The 24068-nt window shown below is 43.9% G+C and overlaps 1 protein-coding gene across 3 annotated transcripts in view; it reads left to right on the forward strand.

The window, feature by feature from the left end:
* The first annotated feature begins 1255 nt into the window (after positions 1 to 1255).
* The window catches only part of LOC106613976 (dynamin-2), a 31258-nt gene continuing 8445 nt past the window's right edge, over positions 1256 to 24068 (forward strand). The window contains exons 1-19 of one of the 3 annotated variants that reach the window (XM_014216868.2): positions 1256 to 1573; positions 1845 to 2087; positions 9024 to 9105; positions 9406 to 9479; positions 9877 to 10026; positions 10155 to 10234; positions 10333 to 10456; positions 10619 to 10717; positions 11588 to 11748; positions 11844 to 11986; positions 12071 to 12206; positions 12290 to 12357; positions 12470 to 12608; positions 12694 to 12780; positions 12864 to 12934; positions 13058 to 13109; positions 13330 to 13356; positions 14694 to 14807; positions 22656 to 22765. In XM_014216868.2, coding sequence (XP_014072343.2) covers positions 9909 to 10026; positions 10155 to 10234; positions 10333 to 10456; positions 10619 to 10717; positions 11588 to 11748; positions 11844 to 11986; positions 12071 to 12206; positions 12290 to 12357; positions 12470 to 12608; positions 12694 to 12780; positions 12864 to 12934; positions 13058 to 13109; positions 13330 to 13356; positions 14694 to 14807; positions 22656 to 22765 — 1529 coding nt within the window. In that variant the 5' untranslated portion in view covers positions 1256 to 1573; positions 1845 to 2087; positions 9024 to 9105; positions 9406 to 9479; positions 9877 to 9908. The remainder of the gene's footprint in view (positions 1574 to 1844; positions 2088 to 9023; positions 9106 to 9405; positions 9480 to 9876; positions 10027 to 10154; positions 10235 to 10332; positions 10457 to 10618; positions 10718 to 11587; positions 11749 to 11843; positions 11987 to 12070; positions 12207 to 12289; positions 12358 to 12469; positions 12609 to 12693; positions 12781 to 12863; positions 12935 to 13057; positions 13110 to 13329; positions 13357 to 14693; positions 14808 to 22655; positions 22766 to 24068) is intronic. The other 2 variants (XM_014216866.2, XM_014216867.2) reach the window with 2 other exon arrangements.

Genomic DNA, 24068 nt, shown 5'->3' on the forward strand with positions numbered 1-24068 from the left:
ACGAGTACACATGAACTTCTCAGATATGGTTTCTGACAGTTTGTGCAGAAATTATTTGGTTATGCAAACCCACGATCGCACAGGTGAAGAAGCCGGTTGTGGAGGTCCTGGTCTGATGTGGTTACATGTGGTCTGCAGGTGTGAGACCGGTTGGAAGTACTGCCAAATTCTAAACAATTTTTTTTACATTTTAGTCATTTAGCAGACGCTCTTATCCAGAGCGACTTACAGTAGTGAATGCATACATTTCATTTCATGCATTTTTTTTTGACTGGCCCCCAGTGGGAATCGAACCCACAACCCTGGCGTTGCACACACCATGCTGACGTTTGCAAACACCATGCCCTACCAACTGAGCCACAGGGAAGACGTTGGAGGGGCCTTATAGTAGAGAAATTAACATTTAAATTCTCTGGCAACAGCTCTGGTGGACATTCCTGCAGTCAACATGCCAATTGCACCCTCCCTTAAAACTTGAGACATCTGTGGCATTGTGTTGTGTGACAAAACTGCACATTTTAGAGTGGCCATTTTTTGTCCCCAGCACAAGGTGCACCTGTGTAAGGATCATGCTGTTTATGGTAATCAGCTTCTTGATATGCCACATCTGTCAGGTGGATGGATTATCTTGGCAAATAAAAAATACTCACTAACAGGGATGTAAACTAATTTGTGCACAAAATTTTAGATAAATCTTTTATTTGTGCGTATGGAAAAATCCCCTGATCTTTTATTTCAGCTCATGAAACATGGGACCAACACTTTACATGTTGGGTTTATATTTTTGTTCTGTGTACTTGGTCCCAACAGAATCAATTGTTTTATTCTCAAACCTTTCTCTGGTGTTTATTGATGATGAACTCTAGAGTGATTTTCTTATGCTTATAGTTGGTTTCAAGATATTTTAGAATATATATATTTTTTCTGGCAGATTTTCATCTGAAATCTTTTGCATAGAGATCCCCCTACCCACAGCTGATTTTTATACAGCACTGCCTCTCACTCACACATACTCTCTCTCACTGCCAAAGAATGCAGCCGTGTTATTTACAGTAGATGAATCGTGTGGCATGGTTACAGTCTCCAGACTACATGGACAAGAGAGACAGTTACTGCGAGGTGGGTGTGATTTAAATAGCCCTGGGCTGGAGGCGGGGAATATTACCTGTCTGTCAAGCAAAACCAATATTTTAACTGGCCATCTGTTCTGTTAGCAGCTATGAATGGGCGTGCAGACTATCTGGCAACTCCTGCACATATTTGTACGCATGCGCAGAGAGACCCGTTCGCTGTCAAATTGATCAAATTGTCATCGAGTTGTTTCGCTGGCTTAACCGTGTCAAATCAGACTCAAAGTCCACCGGAGGAAATGTTACCAACACGAGTCTTTCACTTTTTGGGATCGTCTTTTCCAACAGGAAGTAAATATTAAACACAGGGTGTAACTTGCGTTTGGGTCAGGCTTTCGCGCACAGGGTGTCTGGACCACGGCGCTGCCAAGTTGGATTTGACAGTACCATTGCTAACGTTACCAGCAAGACAAGAGAGAACGGATTTTTTGACCGACTACCAGGTATCTAGATAGCCGCTAGCTAAAAAACTTGAAATAATTTATACATATACAAACTTACTATTTGTTTTTGTGTCATGCCGATTCAATAAACATCAACCAGGGCCAGCACTCACTTGAAGTTGTTGTTAGCCCTGCGATAGCTACAATAGCTAGCTCACTGTTTGTCAGCTCAGCTATCAAAATACCCCAAATAACATTATTTTTGAATGCCTTAATTTATTCGTGTAAATTTGGCAAATTTGATTGTCCACAATTATGTCATTCTTCCCAGGTTAACCGAACCAGAAAGTTCGGTCCGGATGGTGTTGTCTGTACAAATTCAGGTGGTTGACAGTCGGACGGGCACTGTCGCCATGGGCAACCGGGGGATGGAGGATCTGATCCCCTTGGTGAATAGGCTCCAGGACGCCTTCAGCACCATTGGCCAGAGCTGCAACCTAGACCTGCCGCAGATAGCTGTCGTTGGCGGTCAGAGCGCAGGCAAGAGCTCTGTCCTGGAGAACTTTGTGGGCAGGTATGGTAGTCAGACCTAGCTAGTGATCATCAACAATAAGACATCAGCAAATGCACCAGAACCATTAATGTGCAGGAAACAATTCATGATGTTATTCAATAATGGGTTATTCAGATGCTGGCTGTTTTGAGTTTGGTAGAGATTCATGGTTCCCAACAGTTGACCTCCAAATGAATGCACACTGCAGACAGACACCCTCTCCTATTCAGTGAGCGCTAGCATGGGTTGTTTACTAAATCCTCTGCCAAGGGTAGTTGTGTTTGAAGCAGCTGATCGTTCTCGATAGTTACAAATTAGTTCAGTTATGTGACAATAGGCATGATGTGTAAACAAGTGTTTTCAGATCATAGCAGATGAAGGAGAGGAGACGATAAGATTCTCTCCTTTTCTTTCTCAGTATGGTTGGCATGAAGTGGGGGCTCCTCAGAGGAGGAAGGGGAGGACCATCCTACTCACTGAATTTCATAAAAATAAAAACCGTGAACGATTTGAAGTTATACTTTTTAGATTAAACAATACTAAATATTTTCACGTCACAAAATAACTGATTAAAACACACTGTTTTGCAATGAAGGTCTGCAGCAACAGCAGTCTCCACCAGTGTAACTGCTAACCTGCTTGCTGTCAGAGCATGTGAGGGCAGTTGGAAATCCCGCTCATGGAGAAATGGTTGTGCGCCGCTCCGGTGCTCCATGTCCTTTCCAACGCTCCACTGAAAACCGCTCCGCTCTCAGAGGGAAAAAAAACTGCCACTCCAAATTCGCTCCATTCATAAAAATCCCAATTTAACCAACACCCATCTATTTTTGTGACTACCTGGACCTACCATTTGGTTTTGAAGTATTGAAACCAAAGCATATGGATTTGAATGAAAAGTATTTGAATAAACATGAAAGGGTGAATAATAATAAGAAGAAGTACACATTTCAAATAGGCTACATGTCATATTAAACAGCATATAAACACTCTAAATAGGTCATGAGCCAGACAGGGAGCCTAAGAAGGAACGAAAATGAATTATTTAGGGTATATTACTTCAATTATTTAAAGACTATAGCTTATAAAGAAATACATTGTGAAGCATTTGCTAGTGCGACACATTTCGTTGTATTAAATAATTATAGTCTATAAATTGCGCATATAGGCTGTGACTTAGAATTAAATATAAATTAAACGAAAAAGTGCCTTTTTAATTCATTTTTAGGAACACCAGTTTGGCCAGTCTGTGGCTTCAGGCTCATGCGATGGTGCCTGGAGAGCAGGCCAGCAGTGGAGAATATTCTCTCCGCACCTGCAGAGCCACTGGGGATGCTAAACACCCTTTAGGCCACTCTTGCCAGGCTGGGCAGAGATGCAGAATTTTTTATATTTTTTATATAGGCAGGCCTAAAGGTTTTTAGGCAAAATAACCAAATCAAAACGGAATGCTCCTTGCCAGGCCTATTGGGCCAAAATAAACTATGGCCTATTGCATAGATAATAACAAAATTAACATTGTTTAAGAGATCTGATTTAAAATAAAATACTTTTCTACAATGACACACTTAGTTATCTACCCAACTCTTTCCTTACTTTTAGCATGTGCACGTAGTAAGTACACCATCAGGTCTTTCGGGATAAGTGTATTTTCAGGTCCCACAATGATTCGTTAGTGGTGACACTACATCCCCGCACTCCCTCTCTTGGTCCTCATCTTTGTAATTCACCTTGATTTAGCACCTGTGTGTTCTATCAGTTTATTTCTGTAAATATTTTGTGAACTCCATGACAGTAGCTAAAGCAAGGGGCTATAGTAGCACACAAGTAGACTACAAAGGCATGCTGGGCCAGGCTTGCCCTGAGCTCGTAAAGTGAGCGCTACTAGGTCTAAATTGGAGTGGGCGAGAAGGCCGCCCTTCTGGAATCTCGCTCCGCTCACATACTCTGTTTCCTGTACACTGTACTGCATGATTGTAGCGGGTTTACTAACGCGTTAGTACTAGTCGCTATGTTGACTATGACGTTCGCAAATATGGTGACAACGATGTAAGCTGTGTGTAGCGGTTTGGCGTTAAGAAATGTTTTTCGCGAGGTCAGACATGTTGTGTTGTGCACTGAAGTCCGCTGCTATGAAAGTCAATTGTGTCTTCATTTCGCCGATTCTGCTGAAAAACGTTTCTTAAACGGAACGAAATGGGGATAAACCTGAATTTGTCCAATCGAAACTCTTGTTTGGAATAATGATTGTAGCAACCTCATGATGGGTATAGGGAAAATGTGAGTATCATGTAGTAGCCTAAAGCTATCGCTGTTACATTGAACTGGGTGAATGGAATATGAATGACAGTCATCTAATATGCTGTAATAAAAGCCCATGCTCATAAAAAAAAGTGTCCTGCCTAATCTTAAATCTTTGGGCTCCCGAGTGGCACAGCATCTCAGTGCTCAAGGCGTCACTACAGACACCCTGGTTCGAATCCAGGCTGTATCACAACCGGCAGTGATTGGGAGTCCCATAGGGCGGCATACAATTGGCCCAGCGTCGTCCGGGTTTGGCCGGTGTAGGCCATCATTGTAAATAAGAATTTGTTCTTAACTGACTTGCCTAGTTAAATAAAGGTTAAATATACAGTGGCAAGAAAAAGTATGTGAACCCTTTGGAATTACCTGGATTTCTGCATAAATTGGTCATCTAATTTCATCTGATCTTCATCTAACAAAAGACAAACATAGTGTGCTTAAACTAATAACACACAAATTATTGTATTTTTCTTTTCTATATTGAATACATAATTTAAACATTCACAGTGTAGGTTGGAAAAAGTATGTGAACCCCTATGCAAATGACTTCTCCAAAAGCTAATTGGAGTCAGGAGTCCAATCAATGAGGTGAGATTGGAGATGTTGGTTAGAGCTGCCCTGCCCTATAAAAAATAGTCACAAAATTTGAGTTTGCTATTCACAAGAAGCATTGCCTGATGTGAACCATTCCTCGAACAAAAGAGATCTTAGAAGACCTAAGATTAAGAATTGTTGACTTGCATAAGGCTGGAAAGGGTTACAAAATAATCTCTAAAAGCCTTGATGTTCATCAGTCCATGGTAAGACAAATTGTCTTGGAGAAAGTTCAGCACTATTACTACTCTCCCTAGGAGTGGCCATCCTACAAAGCAGCACAGAATGCTCAATGAGGTTAAGAAGAATCCTAGAGTGTCAGCTAAAGACTTACAGAAATCTCTGGAATATGCTAACATCTCTGTTGACGAGTCTACGATACACTAAACAAGAATGCACGGAAGAAGCCACTGCTGTCCAAAAAAAACATTGCTGCGCGTCTGACATTTGCAAAAGTGCACCTGGATGTTCCACAGCGCTACTGGCAAAATATTCTGTGGACAGATTAAACTACAGTTGAGTTGTTTGGAAGGAACACACAACACTTTGTGTGGAGAAAAAAGGGCACAGAACACCAACATCAACACCTCATCCCAACTGTAAAGTATGGTGGAGGGAGCATCATGGTTTGGTGTTGCTTTGCTGCCTCAGGGCCTGGACAGCTTGCTATCATCGACGGAAAAATGAATTCCCAAGTTTATCAAGACATTTTGCAGGAGAATGTTAGGCTGTCCGCCAATTGAAGCCCAAAAGAAGTTTGGTGATGCAACAGGACAACGACCCAAAACACAGAAGTAAATCAACAACAGAATGGCTTCAACAGAAGAAAATACGCCTTCTGGAGTGGCCCAGTCAGAGTCCTGACCTCAACTCAATTGAGATGCTGTGGCATGACCTCAAGAGCAGTTTACACCAGACATCCCATGAATATTGCTGAACTGAAACAGTTTTGTAAAGAGGAATGGTCCTGACCGTTGTGCAGGTCTGATCCGCAGCTACAGAAAACGTTTGGTTGAGGTTATTCCTGCCAAAGGAGGGTCAACTAGTTATTAAATCCAAGGGTTCACATACTTTTCCCACCCTGCACTGTGAATGTTTACACTGTGTGTTCAATAAAAACATGAAAACGTGTAATTGATTGTTTATTAGTTTCAGCAGACTGTGTTTGTCTATTGTTGTGACCTAGATGAAGATCTGATCAAATATTATGACCAATTTATGCAGAAATCCAGATATTTCCGTAGGGTTCACATACTTTTTCTTGCCACTGTATATACACTACTGTTCAAAAGTTTGGGGACACCAGTCTCAACGTCAACAGTGAAGAGGTGACTCCGGGATAATGGCCATCAAGGCAGAGTACCTCTAACCAGTGTCTGTGTTCTTTTGTCCATCTTAATCTTTTTTTTTTTATTGGCCAGACCTGAGATATGGCTTTTTCTTTGAAACTCTGCCTAGAAGTCCAGCATCCCGGAGTCGCCTCTTCACTGTTGACATTGAGACTGGTGTTTTGCGGGTACTATTTAATGAAGCTGCCAGTTGAGGACTTGTGAGGCGTCTGTTTCTCAAACTAGACACACTAATGTACTTGTCCTCTTGCTCAGTTGTGCACCGGGGCCTCCCACTCCTCTTTCTATTCTGGTTAGAGACAGTTTGCGCTGTTCTGTGAAAGGAGTAGTACACAGCGTTGTACGAGATCTTCAGTGTCTTGGCAATTTCTAGCATGGAATAGCCTTCATTTCTCAGAACAAGAATAGACTGAGTTTCAGAAGAAAGTTATTTGTTTCTAGCCATTTTGAGCCTGTAATCGAACCCACAAAAATATATTTTTTATTTCACCTTTATTTAACCAGGTAGGCTAGTTGAGAACAAGTTCTCATTTACAACTGCGACCTGGTCAAGATAAAGCAAAGCAGTGCAACACAAACAACAACACAGAGTTACACATGGAATAAACAAGCGTACAGTCAATAACACAATAGAAAGGGAAAAAAGTACAGTGTGTGCAAATGGTGTGAGGTAAGGCAATAAATAGGCCATAGTAGCGAAGTAATTACAATTTAGCAAATTAACACTGGAGTGATAGATGAGCAGATGATGATGTGCAAGTAGAAATACTGGTGTGCAAAAGAGCATAAAAGTAAATAAAAACAATATGGGGATGAGGTAGGTAGATTGGGTGGGCTATTTACTGATGAGCTATGTACAGCTGCAGCTATCGGTTAGTTGCTCAGATAGCTGATGTTTAAAGTTAGTGAGGGAAATATAAGTCTCCAGCTTCAGCGATTTTTGCAATTCGTTCCAGTCATTGGCAGCAGAGAACTGGAAGGAAAGGCGGCCAAAGGAGGTGTTGGCTTTGGGGATGATCAGTGAGATATACCTGCTGGAGCGCATGCTAAGGGTGGGTGTTGTTATCGTAACCAGTGAGCTGAGATAAGGCGGAGCTTTACCTAGCATAGACTTATAGATGACCTGGAGCCAGTGGGTCTGGCGACGAATATGTAGTGAGGGCCAGCTGACTAGAGCGTACAGGTTGCAGTGGTGGGTGGTATATGGGGCTTTGGTGACAAAACGGATGGCACTGTGATAGACTGCATCCAGTTTGCTGAGTAGAGTGTTGGAGGCTATTTTGTAAATGACATCGCCGAAGTCAAGGATCGGTAGGATAGTCAGTTATATGAAGGTATGTTTGGTGGTGTGAGTGAAGGAGGCTTTGTTGCTCCAGATACGCAACTAGTCTAAAGGGCAGTTTTATTGCTTCTTTAATAAGCACAACAATTTTCAGCTGTGCTAACATAATTGCAAAAGGGTTTTCTAATGATCAATTAGCCTTTTAAAATGATAAACTTGGATTAGCTAACACAACGTGCCATTGGAACACAGGAGTGATGGTTGCTGATAATGGGCCTCTGTACGTCTACGTAGACATTCCATAAAAAAATCAGCCGTTTCCAGCTACAATAGTCATTTACAACATTAACAATGTCTACACTGTATTTCTGATCAATTTGATGTTATTTTAATGGACAAAAAATGTGCTTTTCTTTCAAAAACAAGGACATTTCTAAGTGACCCCAAACTTTTGAACGGTAGTGTATATATTATTTTATTTAAACAGCACCATCCGCCACTGTTGGCATGGGAGAGTGAAGTGGTTACTGGATGCCTGATATGGCTGTGTGAGAGTGATGGCTGTGTGACAGTGACCAGCACTTGGTGGCTTATCTAGCAGGGTCCCTGCTGAGGACTGGGTCTGTGCTGAAGGACTGGAATCAGAGAGAGGTCAGGGAACAGAGTATGCCTTAGAGCACGTGCAGTCAGTCAGAAAGTTTTCAGTCATTTATTTAACTTGTTCAACTAGCTTACCTGGTTATCATTTACAACTGTCATTGAGTCGTTGAGCTAACAGAGCTGAACTGAAGAGGGTATTGTGTTCCTTTCTTCCCTCTCTCTGTGTGCTGATGCTTGATGTCTCCTCACTGACTGACTGACTGACATATAAACAGGACCTCTTTCAGACAGACATGACACAGCGTCTACTTCATTTTCTATCTACTGACACTGGAGGAGAGTTGGAGAGCTGTTGACCTGGTGAGAACTCTCTCTGCTGCCGTACGACACACAGACACACTCCCACAGTAACAGGCGAACAACAACATTGCAGCGTGCCCTTGGCAGAATGTGTCCCCTTTATCAGTCTTTTCTGTCTCTGACTCACTGACTTCATGTCTGAAGGCTGAATCCAGCTGTATCTCCTGCCCTGAGTGTCAGTCCTTCCTCTCTCCAGGCATGTTGTGTTGTCACAGCTGAATTATAAATGGAGGTAGGATGCTGTAAAATAAATACAAAATGGGACAACAGGAAAAAGGTGGCACTCTGAAGTTGGAATGAAAGACAAGAAATACGTCATTGTGTTTTCCACCCATTATTGCTTTGTACTTGATACTGTAGCCTGAGTGGGGGCTTGTTTTGACGTTGAGATGTAGAGCTATTGTAATACATTAGACATGCTTCAGGTTCCAATGTTGTGCTTGATATCATCTTTCTCTTGTCTTTTAAAAGTAAAACAAACCTCCACTAGCTGTGTCCTAGTCATCACACACAAATGAACATGCCCCTGCCTGCACTGGAAAAACCTATACTGGTATGTAAGCCCTCCACAAATAAGTGTTGTAGCAGTAGTAAAGATAGTGAGGTTGAGAGAGCCGGTCCAGTATTTCAGAATCTGATAAAATGTGCTGGCTCGACTTGGCCAAGTGTGCATTGGCTCTGAGCCTCTGACTGCCCTGGCATCGTGCCTCTGAGTGTGGCGCCTCCTCTATAGAGCTAAGACACAGACACACTGTGTATCTGTTGTTTGGCAGTGAGACAGATGCCTGAGGGGGTCAGTCTTTCATCTCCTGACTTCTATTCCTGTATCCTCTTTCTCTTCCTCTCCTCTCAGGGACTTCCTCCCCCGGGGTTCTGGCATTGTCACCCGCAGACCCTTGGTCCTCCAGCTCATCTCTGCCAGCACAGGTCACACACACACACACACACACACACACACACACACACACACACACACACACACACACACACACACACACACACTTGACAAATAAGTCTAACTGTAGGATACATCACATTAAACTGCTGTCACTGTGTGCAGATGTGACTCCCTGTCTGTCTGTCTTCAGGGACAATTATGGGAGACACACCGTACTGCTCTGTTCCCCTAAGCTCCAGGGTTTGTTATCTGTGTAGTGCAGATACAGAAATTATGTCATATATACAAACTAGACTAGATATCTGACTCCTGACGTCTGTGTCCGAAGACGATTGGTATAATATATTTATATTTGATGTCTGTGTGAAATGGGCATTGACCCCCTGCATCTCTCTCTCTTTCTCTCCCACCCCTCTATCTCTGTAGAGTATGCAGAGTTTCTCCACTGTAAGGGGAAGATGTTTTCAGACTTTCAGGAAGTTCGGCAGGAGATCGAAGCAGAGACAGTGAGACTCACTGGAACCAATAAGGGCGTCTCTTCTGTCCCCATCAACCTACGAGTTTATTCCCCTCACGGTACACACACACACACACACACACACCACAGTGTACTACTCTTACACACTCCCCACATGGTAACACACCCTGCACCTCAACCTAAACCGGATGCTTCAATGCATAAATATGTGTCTGTTTGTCCTCAGTGTTGAACCTGACCCTGGTGGATCTGCCTGGCATTACCAAAGTGCCTGTTGGAGACCAGCCGGCTGATATAGAGTACCAGGTCAGACACATCAGTACAATTGAACTAATATTATAAGACAATTTCTCCCACCCTTCTCCTTCTTTCATAAATAAAGTTGTATTGTATTTGTTCCCCAGGTGAGGGACATGATCATGCAGTTTATCTGTAAAGACAACTGTCTGGTCTTGGCTGTGACTCCAGCTAACATGGACCTGGCCAACTCTGACGCTCTCAAACTGGCCAAGGATGTGGACCCTCAGGGTGAGACCAGAAGGACAGAACGTCTCCCCCAGCACCTTTTCACATGGTCCAAATCATAGAATGCTATTTCTTTCTTCATTCTTTTTTCAATGGTCAAAATAATCAGTACATTGGAAGTGAATATAACATGGGTACTGTTTGACTTTCTTTTTCATTCACCAGGCCAGCGGACCATAGGGGTGATCACTAAGTTGGATCTGATGGACGAGGGAACGGATGCCCGGCACATACTGGAGAACAGGTTACTGCCACTACGCAGAGGTACATGGGGTTTTATTACCATAATGTTCCCCATAATGTTCCCCATAATGTTCCCCTAACATCTCAATAATGTTCCCCTAACATCTCAATAATGTTCCCCATAATGTTCCCCATAATGTTCCCCATAATGTTCCCCATAACATCTCAATAATGTTCCCCAAACATCCCAATAATGTTCCCATAACATCTCAATAATGTTCCCCATAACATCTCAATAATGTTCCCCATAACATCTCAATAATGTTCCCCAAACATCTCAATAATGTTCCCCAAACATCCCAATAATGTTCCCCTAACATCCCAATAATGTTCCCCTAACATCCCAATAATGTTCCCCTAACATCTCAATAATGTTCCCCATAACATCTCAATAATGTTCCCCATAACATCCCAATAATGTTCCCCATAACATCCCAATAATGTTCCCCTAACATCCCAATAATGTTCCCCTAACATCTCAATAATGTTCCCCTAACATCTCAATAATGTTCCCATAACACCACCCGTGACCAGGCTGAGGTAAGTGTTGAAATGGAGGCTTGATGTCCTCCTACCATGCTGAGCTGAGCTCACGGGTTGAGTTACAGTATTACAATCAGTGCCAGCCTGCCCTGGGAGTGTGTGTGTGTGGGGGGTCAGGGTCTAGGCTGGCTGGGTAAAGCTGTGCCAGGTGCAGGGTCATGCTTGATCCTTCAGGTAATACATTATACATGGAGCCCACTGTTAGTACTGCTGTTACAGTAGAGAAATTAGAGTTGAACTGCCTCGAACCTCTGCTGGCCTGCTGAAATCAGATGACCTTCTGAATCCTGCATCCAGAGATGTAGGATGTGTAATGCATGGAGACATAGCTTACTCTCTCCTCTCCAGGTTATATCGGGGTGGTGAATCGTAGTCAGAAGGACATTGATGGGAGGAAGGACATTAAGGCAGCTCTGGCTGCAGAGAGGAAGTTCTTCCTGTCTCACCCTGCATACAGACACATGGCTGACAGCATGGGTACCCCCTACCTACAGAGAGTCCTGAACCAGGTACACAAGAACATACACTGATACGTTTTGACCAGATAACTGTTCAAATCAGCTTTTTCTTTATTGTTTGTGTGTGTCTCTAACTCTCTCAACAGCAACTGACCAATCACATCCGAGACTGTCTGCCAGTGTTCCGCAGTTGTCTCCAGAGCCAGCTCCTAGCGCTGGATAAAGAGGCTGAGGAGTACAAACACTACAGAGCTGACGACCCAGCACGCAAGACAAAGGCCCTACTACTGTTAGTACACAAACACACACACACACACACACACACACACACACAACTAACATAATACACAACACTCTATTGATGTGTGTGCAGGCTGATGCAGCAGTTTGCAGCAGACTTTGAGAAGCGTATTGAGGGCTCAGGAGACCAGGTGGACACTATAGAACTGTCAGGAGGAGCCAAGATCAACCGCATATTCCACGAACGCTTCCCCTTCGAACTGGTCAAGGTCAGCCTGGGTGTGTGTGTGTGTGTGTGTGTGTGTGTGTGTGTCACGTCTTACTTTGGGTGTGTGCGTGTTTGTATCTTCAGATGGAATTTGATGAGAGGGAGCTGCGGCGGGAGATCAGCTATGCCATCAAGAACATCCACGGCATCAGGTGTGTGTGTCAGAGGGGATACATGCTTTGTTGGGCTCAATGGTCTCTGTCATCACTCCCATTTCACCACTCCTATTTCACCACTCCTATTTCTGTCTCTGTCTGTATCTAGGACAGGTTTGTTTACTCCAGACCAGGCGTTTGAGGCTATAGTGAAGAGACAGATAATCAAGCTGAAGGGTCCCTGTATTAAATGTGTGGACATGGTCATCCAGGAGCTGATCAACACTGTACGCCAATGCACCGCCAAGGTAACCACTGCTGTGTGTGTGTGTGTGTGTGTGTGTGTGTGACAGTAACTCCACCATCATATCTCTTGCTATTTCCTGTCTCTAGTTGGGTTCCTTTCCAAAACTGCGAGAGGAGACGGAGAGAATCGTTACCACAAACATCCGGGACAGAGAGAGTCGAGCTAAAGACCAGGTCTCTCTCTCTCTCACACACACACACACACACACACACACCAACCATAAAATATAGTGACGGTGTGTGTGTTCTCTGTACAGGTCCTGCTGCTAATCGATGTACAGGCAGCCTACATCAACACTAACCATGAGGACTTCATTGGCTTCGCTAAGTGAGTTCTCCCTGTCTATGTTTTCTGGTCATCATCATATGTGGGTTGGACATGATGATGATGATTAAATGAACAAAAATTGTCAGATGGGAGAGTGACTGACTGTGTGTGTGTGTGTCCCAGTGCGCAGCAGAGGAGCGCTCAGACTAATAAGAAGAGCATTGCAGGAAACCAGGTGAGTTTCACATAGCTCAGTTACTTTATCTCAGGTAATGAATGTCTTAAGTTTTATTCTCTGATGCTAATACGTGTGTTATGAGAAGTTAACAAATGAACATCTGGAATGGCAGCTGATGTGGAGGTTTACTGTATGTAGGAAGAGCAGGTGAACCTGCCTGGGCACACAGTGTCTGCTCCATCCTAACCTGCCTGTTCTCTCCTCTCTCCTGTTACAGGGTGTGCAACCAGTCTCCAGTCTAATAGTATGAGTAGTCCTGTCTCTGTAAGGCTAAACCCTCATGGCTGACTCATGGCTGCCTCCTACTGGGACACTGTTTGTACCTCTCACTGGTTGTCTCCTGTTCACCAACCTCTCTAACCCACAGCTCCACTGCTCTCTTTTCCACTGTCTTTCCACAGACTGCACTCTGGCCCTACTCCCTCTGCCTGCTTCTCTCTCTCTCTCTCTGTGTGTAAGCAGCACAAAATGGCGCTGAGTTGTAAACTTGGCTCGGGTTTCTCAGATCCAAGCGCAGCTGTCTGGTCACTCACTAAAAACAAGCACTAGGGACCGCTACATCAGTATGTGTGTCACTGCCTCATCCCCCTTTCTCTCACTTCCTCCTCTCTTTCATCCTCTGTCCAAATCTATCGGCTTTTAGCCGTCAGCTCTTTTTCTTCCTTCCTCTTCTCTTTTCCTCCTTCCTGTCCTCCTCACTGCTCTCTCACTCAGTCTCATCACTGAGCTCACAGTTTCTCTCTCCCACAGTTCTTCAACAGTTTTTCTCTGGGACTATTTCTTGGTGCTATTTTACCATAGCGTACCTTCAATGTCTATCATTTCTAATTCCCCTCATACTCTTTGTGTCGCTTTGTATTGGTCAGAGAAATGTGGTAAAGGACTTGGCAGAAATGACCACTAGTGATGTAATGACTGGGTGAGGGGACATTTCACTTTTTTAACTGATCCTCTATCTCAGCAGCTGATCCTCTGTGCACGCATTACATCTCTCTCTCAATCTATATGCATGTATATGGATCTCTGTGTATGCATGTAGCATGCAGTATATCTGCTCTCTCCCACATTGTGACCCATATGTAAGATACATCATCCCACCATCTCGCTCGTTCTCAAGCTAAGCTCCACAGCACCTGCCTCTCTCTCTCTAAACCTCCCAGCTCAGAGGGATAGTTCACCCAGACCACATATTGGCTCTTCTATTTACAACATGGTAACAGGCCTCATCACGCACATTGTTTTACCTGAACAATTCTAATGCTAGGCTGTAGTAAGTAGGTAAGGTAAAAATCTGTTGTTCTGCCCCTGAACAAGGCAGTTAACCCACTGTTCCTAGGCCGTCATTGAAAATAAGAATTTGTTCTTAACTGACTTGCCTAGTTAAATAAAGGTAAAATAAAAAAGTAGACATACAGTACAATCCCAGATCTTAGCGAGCTGACATACTGTAAGGGCATCATAGCCTCCTGTCTTTTGTACCCATGAGATGAGGTAACTTTGTAATCTGAGTGAACTATCCTTTTAATCCCTCCCACCTTAACCTCCTCTCAGTCCCTCCCCTGACCTCAGATCTCTCCACAGGTCATCCGTAAATCCTGGCTGACCGTCAACAACATCAGTATCCTCAAGGGCGGTGCCAAGGAGTACTGGTTCGTCCTGACCGCTGAGAGCCTGTCCTGGTTTAAGGATGATGAGGTGAGCACGAGTCACTGATCTGGTCTGATGAGACTACTGAAGGTGCTAAAGCTTTACTATTGAGGCTTACTAGTAGAGTAGTGATGGGGGGAGATCGACAAAGTTACATATCGGGATATTATTTTTGACGATGTATCGTTTTGACAATATCGCAATATTATTTTTGCACTAGTTGGCTGTACTTGTACCAAAAAACTCCAGTATTTTTCCTTCATAGGTGGTTTTCCATCTTTAAATAGGGAGCCAATTTATTTTTCAACACTAATTTCTATGACTGATCAAAACTAGTTCTCATGGCTCTCTTGTCCCTCTGCAGCAGACATACAGTGCCTTCAGAAAGTATTCACACCCCTTGACTTTTTCCACTTTGTTGTGTTAAAGCCTGACTTTAAAATTGATAAAATGTAGATTTTGTGTCTCTGATAAACACACAATACCCCATAATGTCAAAGTGGAATTATGTTTTAGAAATGTGTACAAATTATTTCAAAATGAAAAGCTGAAATGTCTTGTTATTGCAAGCCTAAATAAGTTCAGGAGTAAGAATTTGCTTAACAAGTCACATAATAAGTTGCATGGACTCACTCTGTGTGCAATAATAGTGTAACATGATTTACCTGATCTCTGTACCCCACACATACAATTATCTGTAAGGTCCCTCAGTCGAGCAGTGAATTTCTAACACAGATTCAACCACAAAGACCAGGAAGGTTTTCCGATGTCTCGCAAAAAAAGGAAACCTATTGGTAGATGGGTTAAGACAAAAAAGCAGACATTGAATAACCCTTTGAGCATGGTGAAGTTATTAATTACACTTTGGATGGTGCATCAGTACACCCAGTCACTACAAAGAGACAAGCATCCTTCCTAACTCCGTTGCCGGAGAGGAAGGAAACCGCTAAGGGATTTACCATGAGGAGTTGGAGTTTAATGGCAGTGATAGGAAAAAGCTAAGGGTTGATCAACAACATTGTAATTATTCCACAATACTAACCTAAATGACAGTGAAAAGAAGGAAGCCTGAATAGAATAAAAAATATTCCAAAACATGCATCCTGTTTGCAATTAGGTACTAAAGTAAAAATGCGGCAAAGATATGAACTTTATGTCCTGAATACAAAGCGTTATGTTGGGGGCAAATCCAACACAACGCATCACTGAGTACTACTCTTTATATTTTCAAGCATGGTGGTGGCTGAATCATGTTATGGGTATGCTTGTCATCGGCAAGGACCTTTTCAGAAGGACAATAACCTGAAGCACAAGGCCAAATATACGCTGGAGTTGTTCAATAAGACAACATTGAATGTTGCTGAGTGTCCTTGTTACAGTTTTGACTTAAATTGTCTTGAAAATCTATGGCAAGACTTGAAAATGGCTGTCTAGCAATGACCAACAACCAACTTGACAGAGCTTGAAGAATATTTTTATAATAATGTGCAAATATTGTACAATCCAGGTGTGAAAAGCTCAGAGACTTACCCAGAAATACTCACAGCTGTAATTGCTGCCAAAGGCAATTCTAACATGGATTGATTCAGGGGGTTGAATACTTATATAAATGAGATATTTCTGTATTTAATTTGCCAAAAATTCTAAAAACATGTTTTCACTTTGTCATTGTGGGGTATTGTGTGTAGATGGGTGAGAGAAAAAAACATATATTTAATCAAGTTTGATTTCAGGCTGTAACACAACAATGTGAAATAAGTCAATGGGTATGAATACTTTCTGAAGGTACTGTGAGCAATATAGTGAGAAATATGTTTGGAACATCGAATCATAATAAAATCACAGTATCGAATCGCAATACATTGAGAATCGCAATACCGTATCGGCACCTAACTATTGTAATAATATCTTATTATGAGGTCCATGGTGATTCCCAGCCCTGTAGTAGATGCTGGACAAAATACACACCTGAGTACCCCAGACCAACACACACACATTTATTACACACACATTTCTGTTGGCTACAAAATAACTCCAAATACTACTCTCTTCTACAGTAGGGGAAGGGAGAGTATAATACAGGGAATGTAGGAAAGACATGGGCAGCTAGGGTTCGAGTCATCACCATCATCATCAAGCAGGAAGTCTGGGGTATACTGGCTAGGATTGGCTCTGGGAGCTGTCCGTCAAGCTGTAGGTGCGATGTGGTTGGTCCGTGGGTCAGCGGGGCTGCCATCTGTCTGCCTGTCTGTGCCTGCTGTACAGGATAGGAAGGTCTGCACAGCAAGTGTAGACAGGCAGACACACCACAACACTCTCTCTCAGCCTAGCACAGCACTGCTCGCTCATGAGGTCCACAGAGTGTGTGTGTGTGTGTGTGTGTGTGTGTGTGTGTGTGTGTGTGTGAGATGGCCTGGCCTGTAACTTAGGTAATTCAAATGCACACATGTAACTACATAGCTGGCTCAATACTACTTCAACTAAGCCTCCCTATTCCCCACCATACCTCTCTTCCTCTTTATTCCTCTCTCTCTCCATCCACACTCCCCCTCTTCCTCCTCTGGGAGTTGAGGCATTTGGAGCAGTTGACTCTGACACAGCTGGAGCTGCACCAAGCCAAACCAACACACACATCTCCTTAATCATTCATTTATTGTTACTCATCACGTTCCTTTCACAGGGGTACAATGGTAACAATGATCTAAATAACACAGTCTCTTCTAACAGCAGTGTCTCTGACAACAGTACTGATAGGAGAACTACTACTAGCCTGGCTGGTACAGGAGGTTATAGTGCCCCTCTGCTCTGCCTTCTATTTCACAATATTACACATTACAGTATTAGACTTTACTACACAGACTGTACTTCAGTGTAGTTACAGGTATGCTGGGAAAGGGGTAATAACTCTTTCTTATCCAAAGGGAAACATGGTTGACTACTGTTGGAGCCCTGTACTCTCCATGCGCCTACAGTATGTGTGTTTGTCTCAGTGAGGGGCTACATCAGCTACATCAGCATGCTGCCCCAACACCACTGTAGGCCTCAGACACACTCCTCGAGTCAGACCCAGGCCAAGCTTCTCTCTCGCAAAGTCTCCTCTATTTCAACCCACTTTCTCCACCTCCCCATTCCTATCTCTCCCTTTTTCCTCTCTCTTTTTCTTTCTCTGGCCCTTCTTCTCTGATTCCCTCCATCTGTCCTTCTCGTTCCTGCTCTCTCCCTCCTATTCCCCCTCTTGCTGGGTCTCTCTCCCTCCCTCTCTCTGATTGGCAGTCTCTTTGGGCCTGTACACATTCCTGGCTGGAGAACTCAAGGTTTAGTCCAAACACCCGCTTAGCTTCCAACATCTAGCTAGAGAAATCCCACATGGCTGCTTCTTCACTTCAACCCCCCCCTTCCTCTCTGTTCTCCCCCCCCCTTCCATGTCCCCCTTCTCCCCCTCAGACTCCTACTCACAACTCTTCCACACATCCAGATCACCTAAGCAGACCACCAGACTTCAGACACTGTTTCTCTTTCTGTCTCAGTCTCCCTTGTGATCTTACTTTTTCTTCATCTCATTCAATCATGTCCCAGGACAGTGTGTTCACCGTTACTTATTTTCCTTACATAAACACACATGCTGTACCCAGTCACACACAAACTCCCTCCCATATTTGCTGCTCACACTCTCTGAAGTATAGATACCCTCCATACGTTTAATCTAAACAATGTATACACACTATTCTCAACACACTAAACGGTGTATAATCTCTATAACATTAAACAGACACATTCCTCCTTCCCTCTCTCCCTGCCTGGCGTGCAGCCTGAGGAAAAACAAAGACCTGCGCCCATACTCACCTTATACACACGTCCCATACAGCACCCATACACTCACATTACACTGTACATACACATTCCCATACAGCACCCATACACTCACATTACACTGTACATACACATTCCCATACACTCACATTACACTGTACATACACATTCCCATACACTCACATTACACTGTACATACACATTCCCATACAGCACCCATACACTCACATTACACTGTACATACACATTCTCATACACTCACATTACACTGTACATACACATTCCCATACAGCACCCATACACTCACATTACACTGTACATACACATTCCCATACAGCACCCATACACTCACATTACACTGTACATACACATTCCCATACAGCACCCATACACTCACATTACACTGTACATACACATTCCCATACACTCACATTACACTGTACATAGACATTACCATACAGCACCCATACTCACATTACACGGTACATACACATTCCCATACAGCACCCATACTCACATTACACTGTACATACACATTCTCATACAGCACCCATACACTCACATTACACTGTACATACACATTCCCATACAGCACCCATACACTCACATTACACTGTACATACACATTCCCATACACTCACATTACACTGTACATACACATTCCCATACAGCACCCATACACTCACATTACACTGTCCATACACTCACATTACACTGTACATACACATTCCCATACACTCACATTACACTGTCCATACACTCACATTACACTGTACATACACATTCCCATACAGCACCCATACTCACATTACGCTGTACATACACATTACGCTGTACATACACATTCCCATACACTCACATTACACTGTACATACACATTCCCATACACTCACATTACACTGTACATACACATTCCCATACAGAATCTAACCATTATAATCTACAGACTCACATGCAGCCTTTTACCACAGCACAGTAGTGTGTCTGTCTGTGTCCGGTCTGCTTGCTATATCACACAGTGATTCTGCAGAGAGACCCAGTTTCAGATAGAGCATCTTTGATATATGATCCACCACGAGCAGCCTCACACACAATATACTATCATACCGACCACTTACTTACAAATATAACAGGCCTCTAGGCTTTCCTAACACAAACAGAACAACACGTACTGTAGTAGCAGACAGCAAAAGGCAAACCAGCAAAGACCAACTCCTACATCTAGTCCCCAGTTTGAATGTGCATGCGTGTGTGTATATGCTCGTGTGTGTGTGTGTTTTGAGAGTGTGGTGGAAGCTATTCCTTGCCCAGTCTAACCAATGTGCAGACTACTGTACACCAGTAAGACCCTGAACAGGTAGTCTGAACACTGGGACGACGGAACAGGACTCACTCTCTCCTCTCCTTCTCTCTCCCTCTTCTCTCCTTCTATTTCTTTCTTTCCATTCCTTTCTCTTTGCTTTTTCATCTCCGAAGTGTTGGAGGAGTAGAAAGATTCTTCATGTCTCCTCTCTCTGTTTTATCTTCTCTCATTCCTTTCTTTTATCTTGTTTTTCACCCATCCAAAGGTTTTGTTGACAAACTGGTTAAAGGATTCTCAATGTCTCCTCTCCTTTCTCATCCTGAGTGAAGGGTGAGGGGTCGTACGCATGTGCGCACACACTCACACTGGCTGTCCTCTTCTATTGGTCTGGGTCCTGTTCTGGTCGCGGCCCGATCCGGTGTGTGTGTGTGTGTGTGCCGGGCATCTGAGGGGCTGCGTCCGAGCGAACGAGTATCCAGCCTCGACGTGGCACATTCACTCTCACCACTGGGGATCTGCCAGTGCACTTAGTGAAGGCATAACGAAAAAAGGGGGGAAAGGGATGGAAGAAGGGAGGGACTGAGGCGCCATATATGGGTTGTTGGGACCCTTGGGAATCAACTTTGGAGTGGTCTGCAGTTTCTCTCTCTCTCTCTTGCTCTCTTTCTCAAGCGGTACCAGATGTCTGTCGTCTGTCGGAGCGCCAGCCTCTGTATTTTTTTTTCTGCCTTTCTAACAGGAAGTGGGCCCCTCTGGAAAAAATAGAGCGGAATGAAGGAAGAGTTGCAGGGTTCAGGAGAGACCAACACACACACTAGCGTGTGTGAGACAGACTTACACCTTTCAGTCTTTTTTTTTTTTTTCATCTTTACCTTTCCTGCCCAATTGGGCGCTCCTTTTTCTGGGTAGGCCATATCTTCATCCCTTTCTCCATCCCTCTTTCTCCATCTTCCCCCTTCTCTCCATCTCTCCTACCATCCTTCCTCTCTCCACTTTTTACTGTAGCGGTTTCCTGAGAATAGCCCCTCTGGAAGGGGGAGTAGAGTGGAGGAGAGGATAAGTGAGAGGGGAGCAGGAGGGAGAAGGGTGGACGAGAAGAGAGAGGGGAGCAGAGTGGCGAGAGAAACGTTGAGAAGAGCGAGGGGAGAAGGTTGGAGGAGAAGAGGGGGATGGAGAAATGTTGTGTTTTAGAGCTTCACTTTGAGTAATGACTTTCACATGTAGGATGGCTTCTTTCCCTCCCTATCTTGTTCTCTTTCCTCCTCATCTCTCACTCACTTTTCCTTCCCTGTTTTATTATTTTTCTTTTTTCCTCACTCACTCCATTATTTTCCACTATCCCCATATTTTCTGTCATTCTCTCTGTTTTGCTTCATTTCTCCAACTTTTTACTTTCGTTCGTAACTTCTAATGATAGAGTGTAGACTCATGCCTCCCCTCCTAAACACACACACACACACACACACACACAAACGCATCACTGTAATGTAGAGTAGTCCAGTCCCTTTATGTATCCTAGCTAGCTCTGTTTCTCTGCTGTTTCCACCATAGAGAATTATGTTAACAAACCAATAAGACGCCTCCCTCCATGCTATACTTAAGCAATAAGGCCCGGGGGGGTGTGGTATATGGCCAATATACCACGGCTAAGGGCTGTTCTTAAGCACAACGCAGAGTGCCTGGACCAGTGGTGTAAAAGTACTTTAAAGTACTACTTAAGTAGTTTGAGGGTATCTGTACTTTACTTTACTATTTATATTTTTGCCAAGTTTTACTTCACTACATTCCTAAAGAAAATAATGTAATTTTTACTCCATACATTTTCCCTGACACCCAAAAGTACTTGTTACATTTTGACAGGAAAATGGTCCAATTCACGCACTTATCAAGAGAATGTCCCTGGTCATCCCTACTGCCTCTGAACTGGCGGATTCACTAAACACAAATACTTCGTATGTACATTTTGTCTGAGTTGGAGTGTGCCCCTGGCTATCAATCAATAAAAAAATAACTAGAAAATTGTGCCGTCTGGTTTGCTTAATATAAGGAATTTGAAATGATTTTTACTTTTGATACTTAAGTATATTTTAGCAATTCCATTTACCTTTGATACTTAAAACCAAATACTTATAGTATACTTAAGTATATTTAAAACCAAATATTTTATTGGGTGACATTCACTTTTACTTGAGTCATTTTCTATAAAGGTATCTTTACTTTTACTCAAATATGACAATTGAGTACTTTTCCCACCACTTGCCTGGACACAGCCCTCGGCCGTGGTATATTGGCCATATACTACAAACCCCTGAGGTGCCTTATTGATATTATAAACCGGTTACCAACATAATTACAGCAGCAAAAATAAATTGATATACCACGGCTGTCAGCCAATCAGCATTCAAGGCTCGAACCATCCAGTTTATAATAGAGCATATTTTCTCTGCATGCTGTTTCTGCTTTGACCAGAACAGTAGACCTATCAATGAATGAACCCTTCTATCCTCCCTCCCTCCATCACATCTCTCCCTCCCTCCCCCTGTCTCTCTCCCTCCACCCCTGCCCGTCTCTCCCTCTCCCTCCCTCCCCCTCTCTCTCCCTCCATCCCTCCCCCTGTCTCTCCCTCCATCCCTGCCCGTCTCTCTCCCTCCATCCCTCCCCCTGTCTCTCTCCCTCCCTCCCCCTGTCTCTCTCCCTCCATCCCTGCCCGTCTCTCTCCCTCCATCCCTGCCCGTCTCTCTCCCTCCATCCCTGCCCGTCTCTCTCCCTCCATCCCTGCCCAGGAGAAAGAGAAGAAGTACATGTTACCGTTGGACAACCTGAAGCTGAGAGACGTGGAGAAGAGCTTCATGTCCAGTAAACACGCCTACGCCATCTTCAACACCGAACAGAGGTGTGTGTGTAGTTATGGTGGCGTTTTATGAGACAAGGTTATGACAGACATATCTGAAAGAGATGGAGGGTGAGGTTCAGGACTTTAACACCCTAACTTTGTGACTTCCTCACTGACAGAGAGAAGCAGTGGGTTACTGGACTGAGCTGGGTGGGACCTGGCTGGGTAGGGTGTGTTTGTGTGGACCATAGTATACCAAGGGCAGGCTCATTAAGCAGCTATTCAATGCCAGAGTTCTGGACCAGATATGAGGCTGTTCTTGTTAGGAAACTATTTCTCAAATCGCCACGAGAAAGAGGGCTGGGTGAGAGTGGAGGGGAGGGAGCGATCAGCCAGGAATGTGTCAAAGCGTGTCCTACTGCGCCCCCTGTTCCCCCTTCTCTCTGTGTGTGTGTGTGTGTGTGTGTGTGTGTGTGTGTGTGTGTGTGTGTGTGCATGCTTTTGTGTCCAGAGTGCTGATCCCGGTGCTCTGTATGTCCGTCTAACATTTATCAGAACCTCAGGAAAGTCCCTGATCTAAAGGCATGGGGAGAGAGAGTGTGAAAGGGTAAAGGGAGAAAGATGCTAAAATTCCTCAAGAGGAGAGAAAAACTCCCTGGACACAGCGGAACTGAGCGAGGAAAAAGGAGAGGAAAAAGTGGGATTTGGTAACTGGTTACAATCCAGCCATTGTAACGCATTGAGTGAGTGGGAGCGAGAGAGCCCCCTACTGGCCCTCCTAACACCGAACCCTTCTGGCCATCTGACCAACAACATCTCCAGCAGCATCTGGTCTACCATCCAGGGATCGACCAGGCGTACAGACACTTGAGATGTCATGAGATACTGTATGTGGTGAGGCTGCTCTCCATAACACTCAGCCTTCGTTTGGAGACAAATACACACACACACACACACCACCAACAACGACAGCTTAGAAAACATGAGAGAGGGAGAAACAACAGAGTGATCAAATAGAATGTTTAACAGATGGGCTTTAGACGGCTCCAGATTCCTGCCACTGTCAGACGCAGCGGCGTCTCCCTGACTGAGGGGGGAGAGAGCGAGGGGGAGAAGTAGAAAGGGGGAGATGAGAGCGAAAGATTCATTGTGTGTGAATAGGTGTGTTCCAGCATGCCCTGTGTGAGACCTATGTTGTAGTCATGTGTATGCATATGGGATGCAACCTCAAACCTGGAAAGGAAGGTGACTGTATTTGTTATAATTGTTGGAACGTACAGGACCGGTCAAAAGATTGGACACACCTCATTCAAGGGTTTTTCTTTATTTTTCTCTATAGCAAGTCTCTTCTTCTTATTGGTGT

The sequence above is a fragment of the Salmo salar genome, chromosome ssa10 (assembly GCF_905237065.1).
Source record: "Salmo salar chromosome ssa10, Ssal_v3.1, whole genome shotgun sequence".
Taxonomy (NCBI): Eukaryota; Metazoa; Chordata; class Actinopteri; order Salmoniformes; family Salmonidae; genus Salmo; species Salmo salar.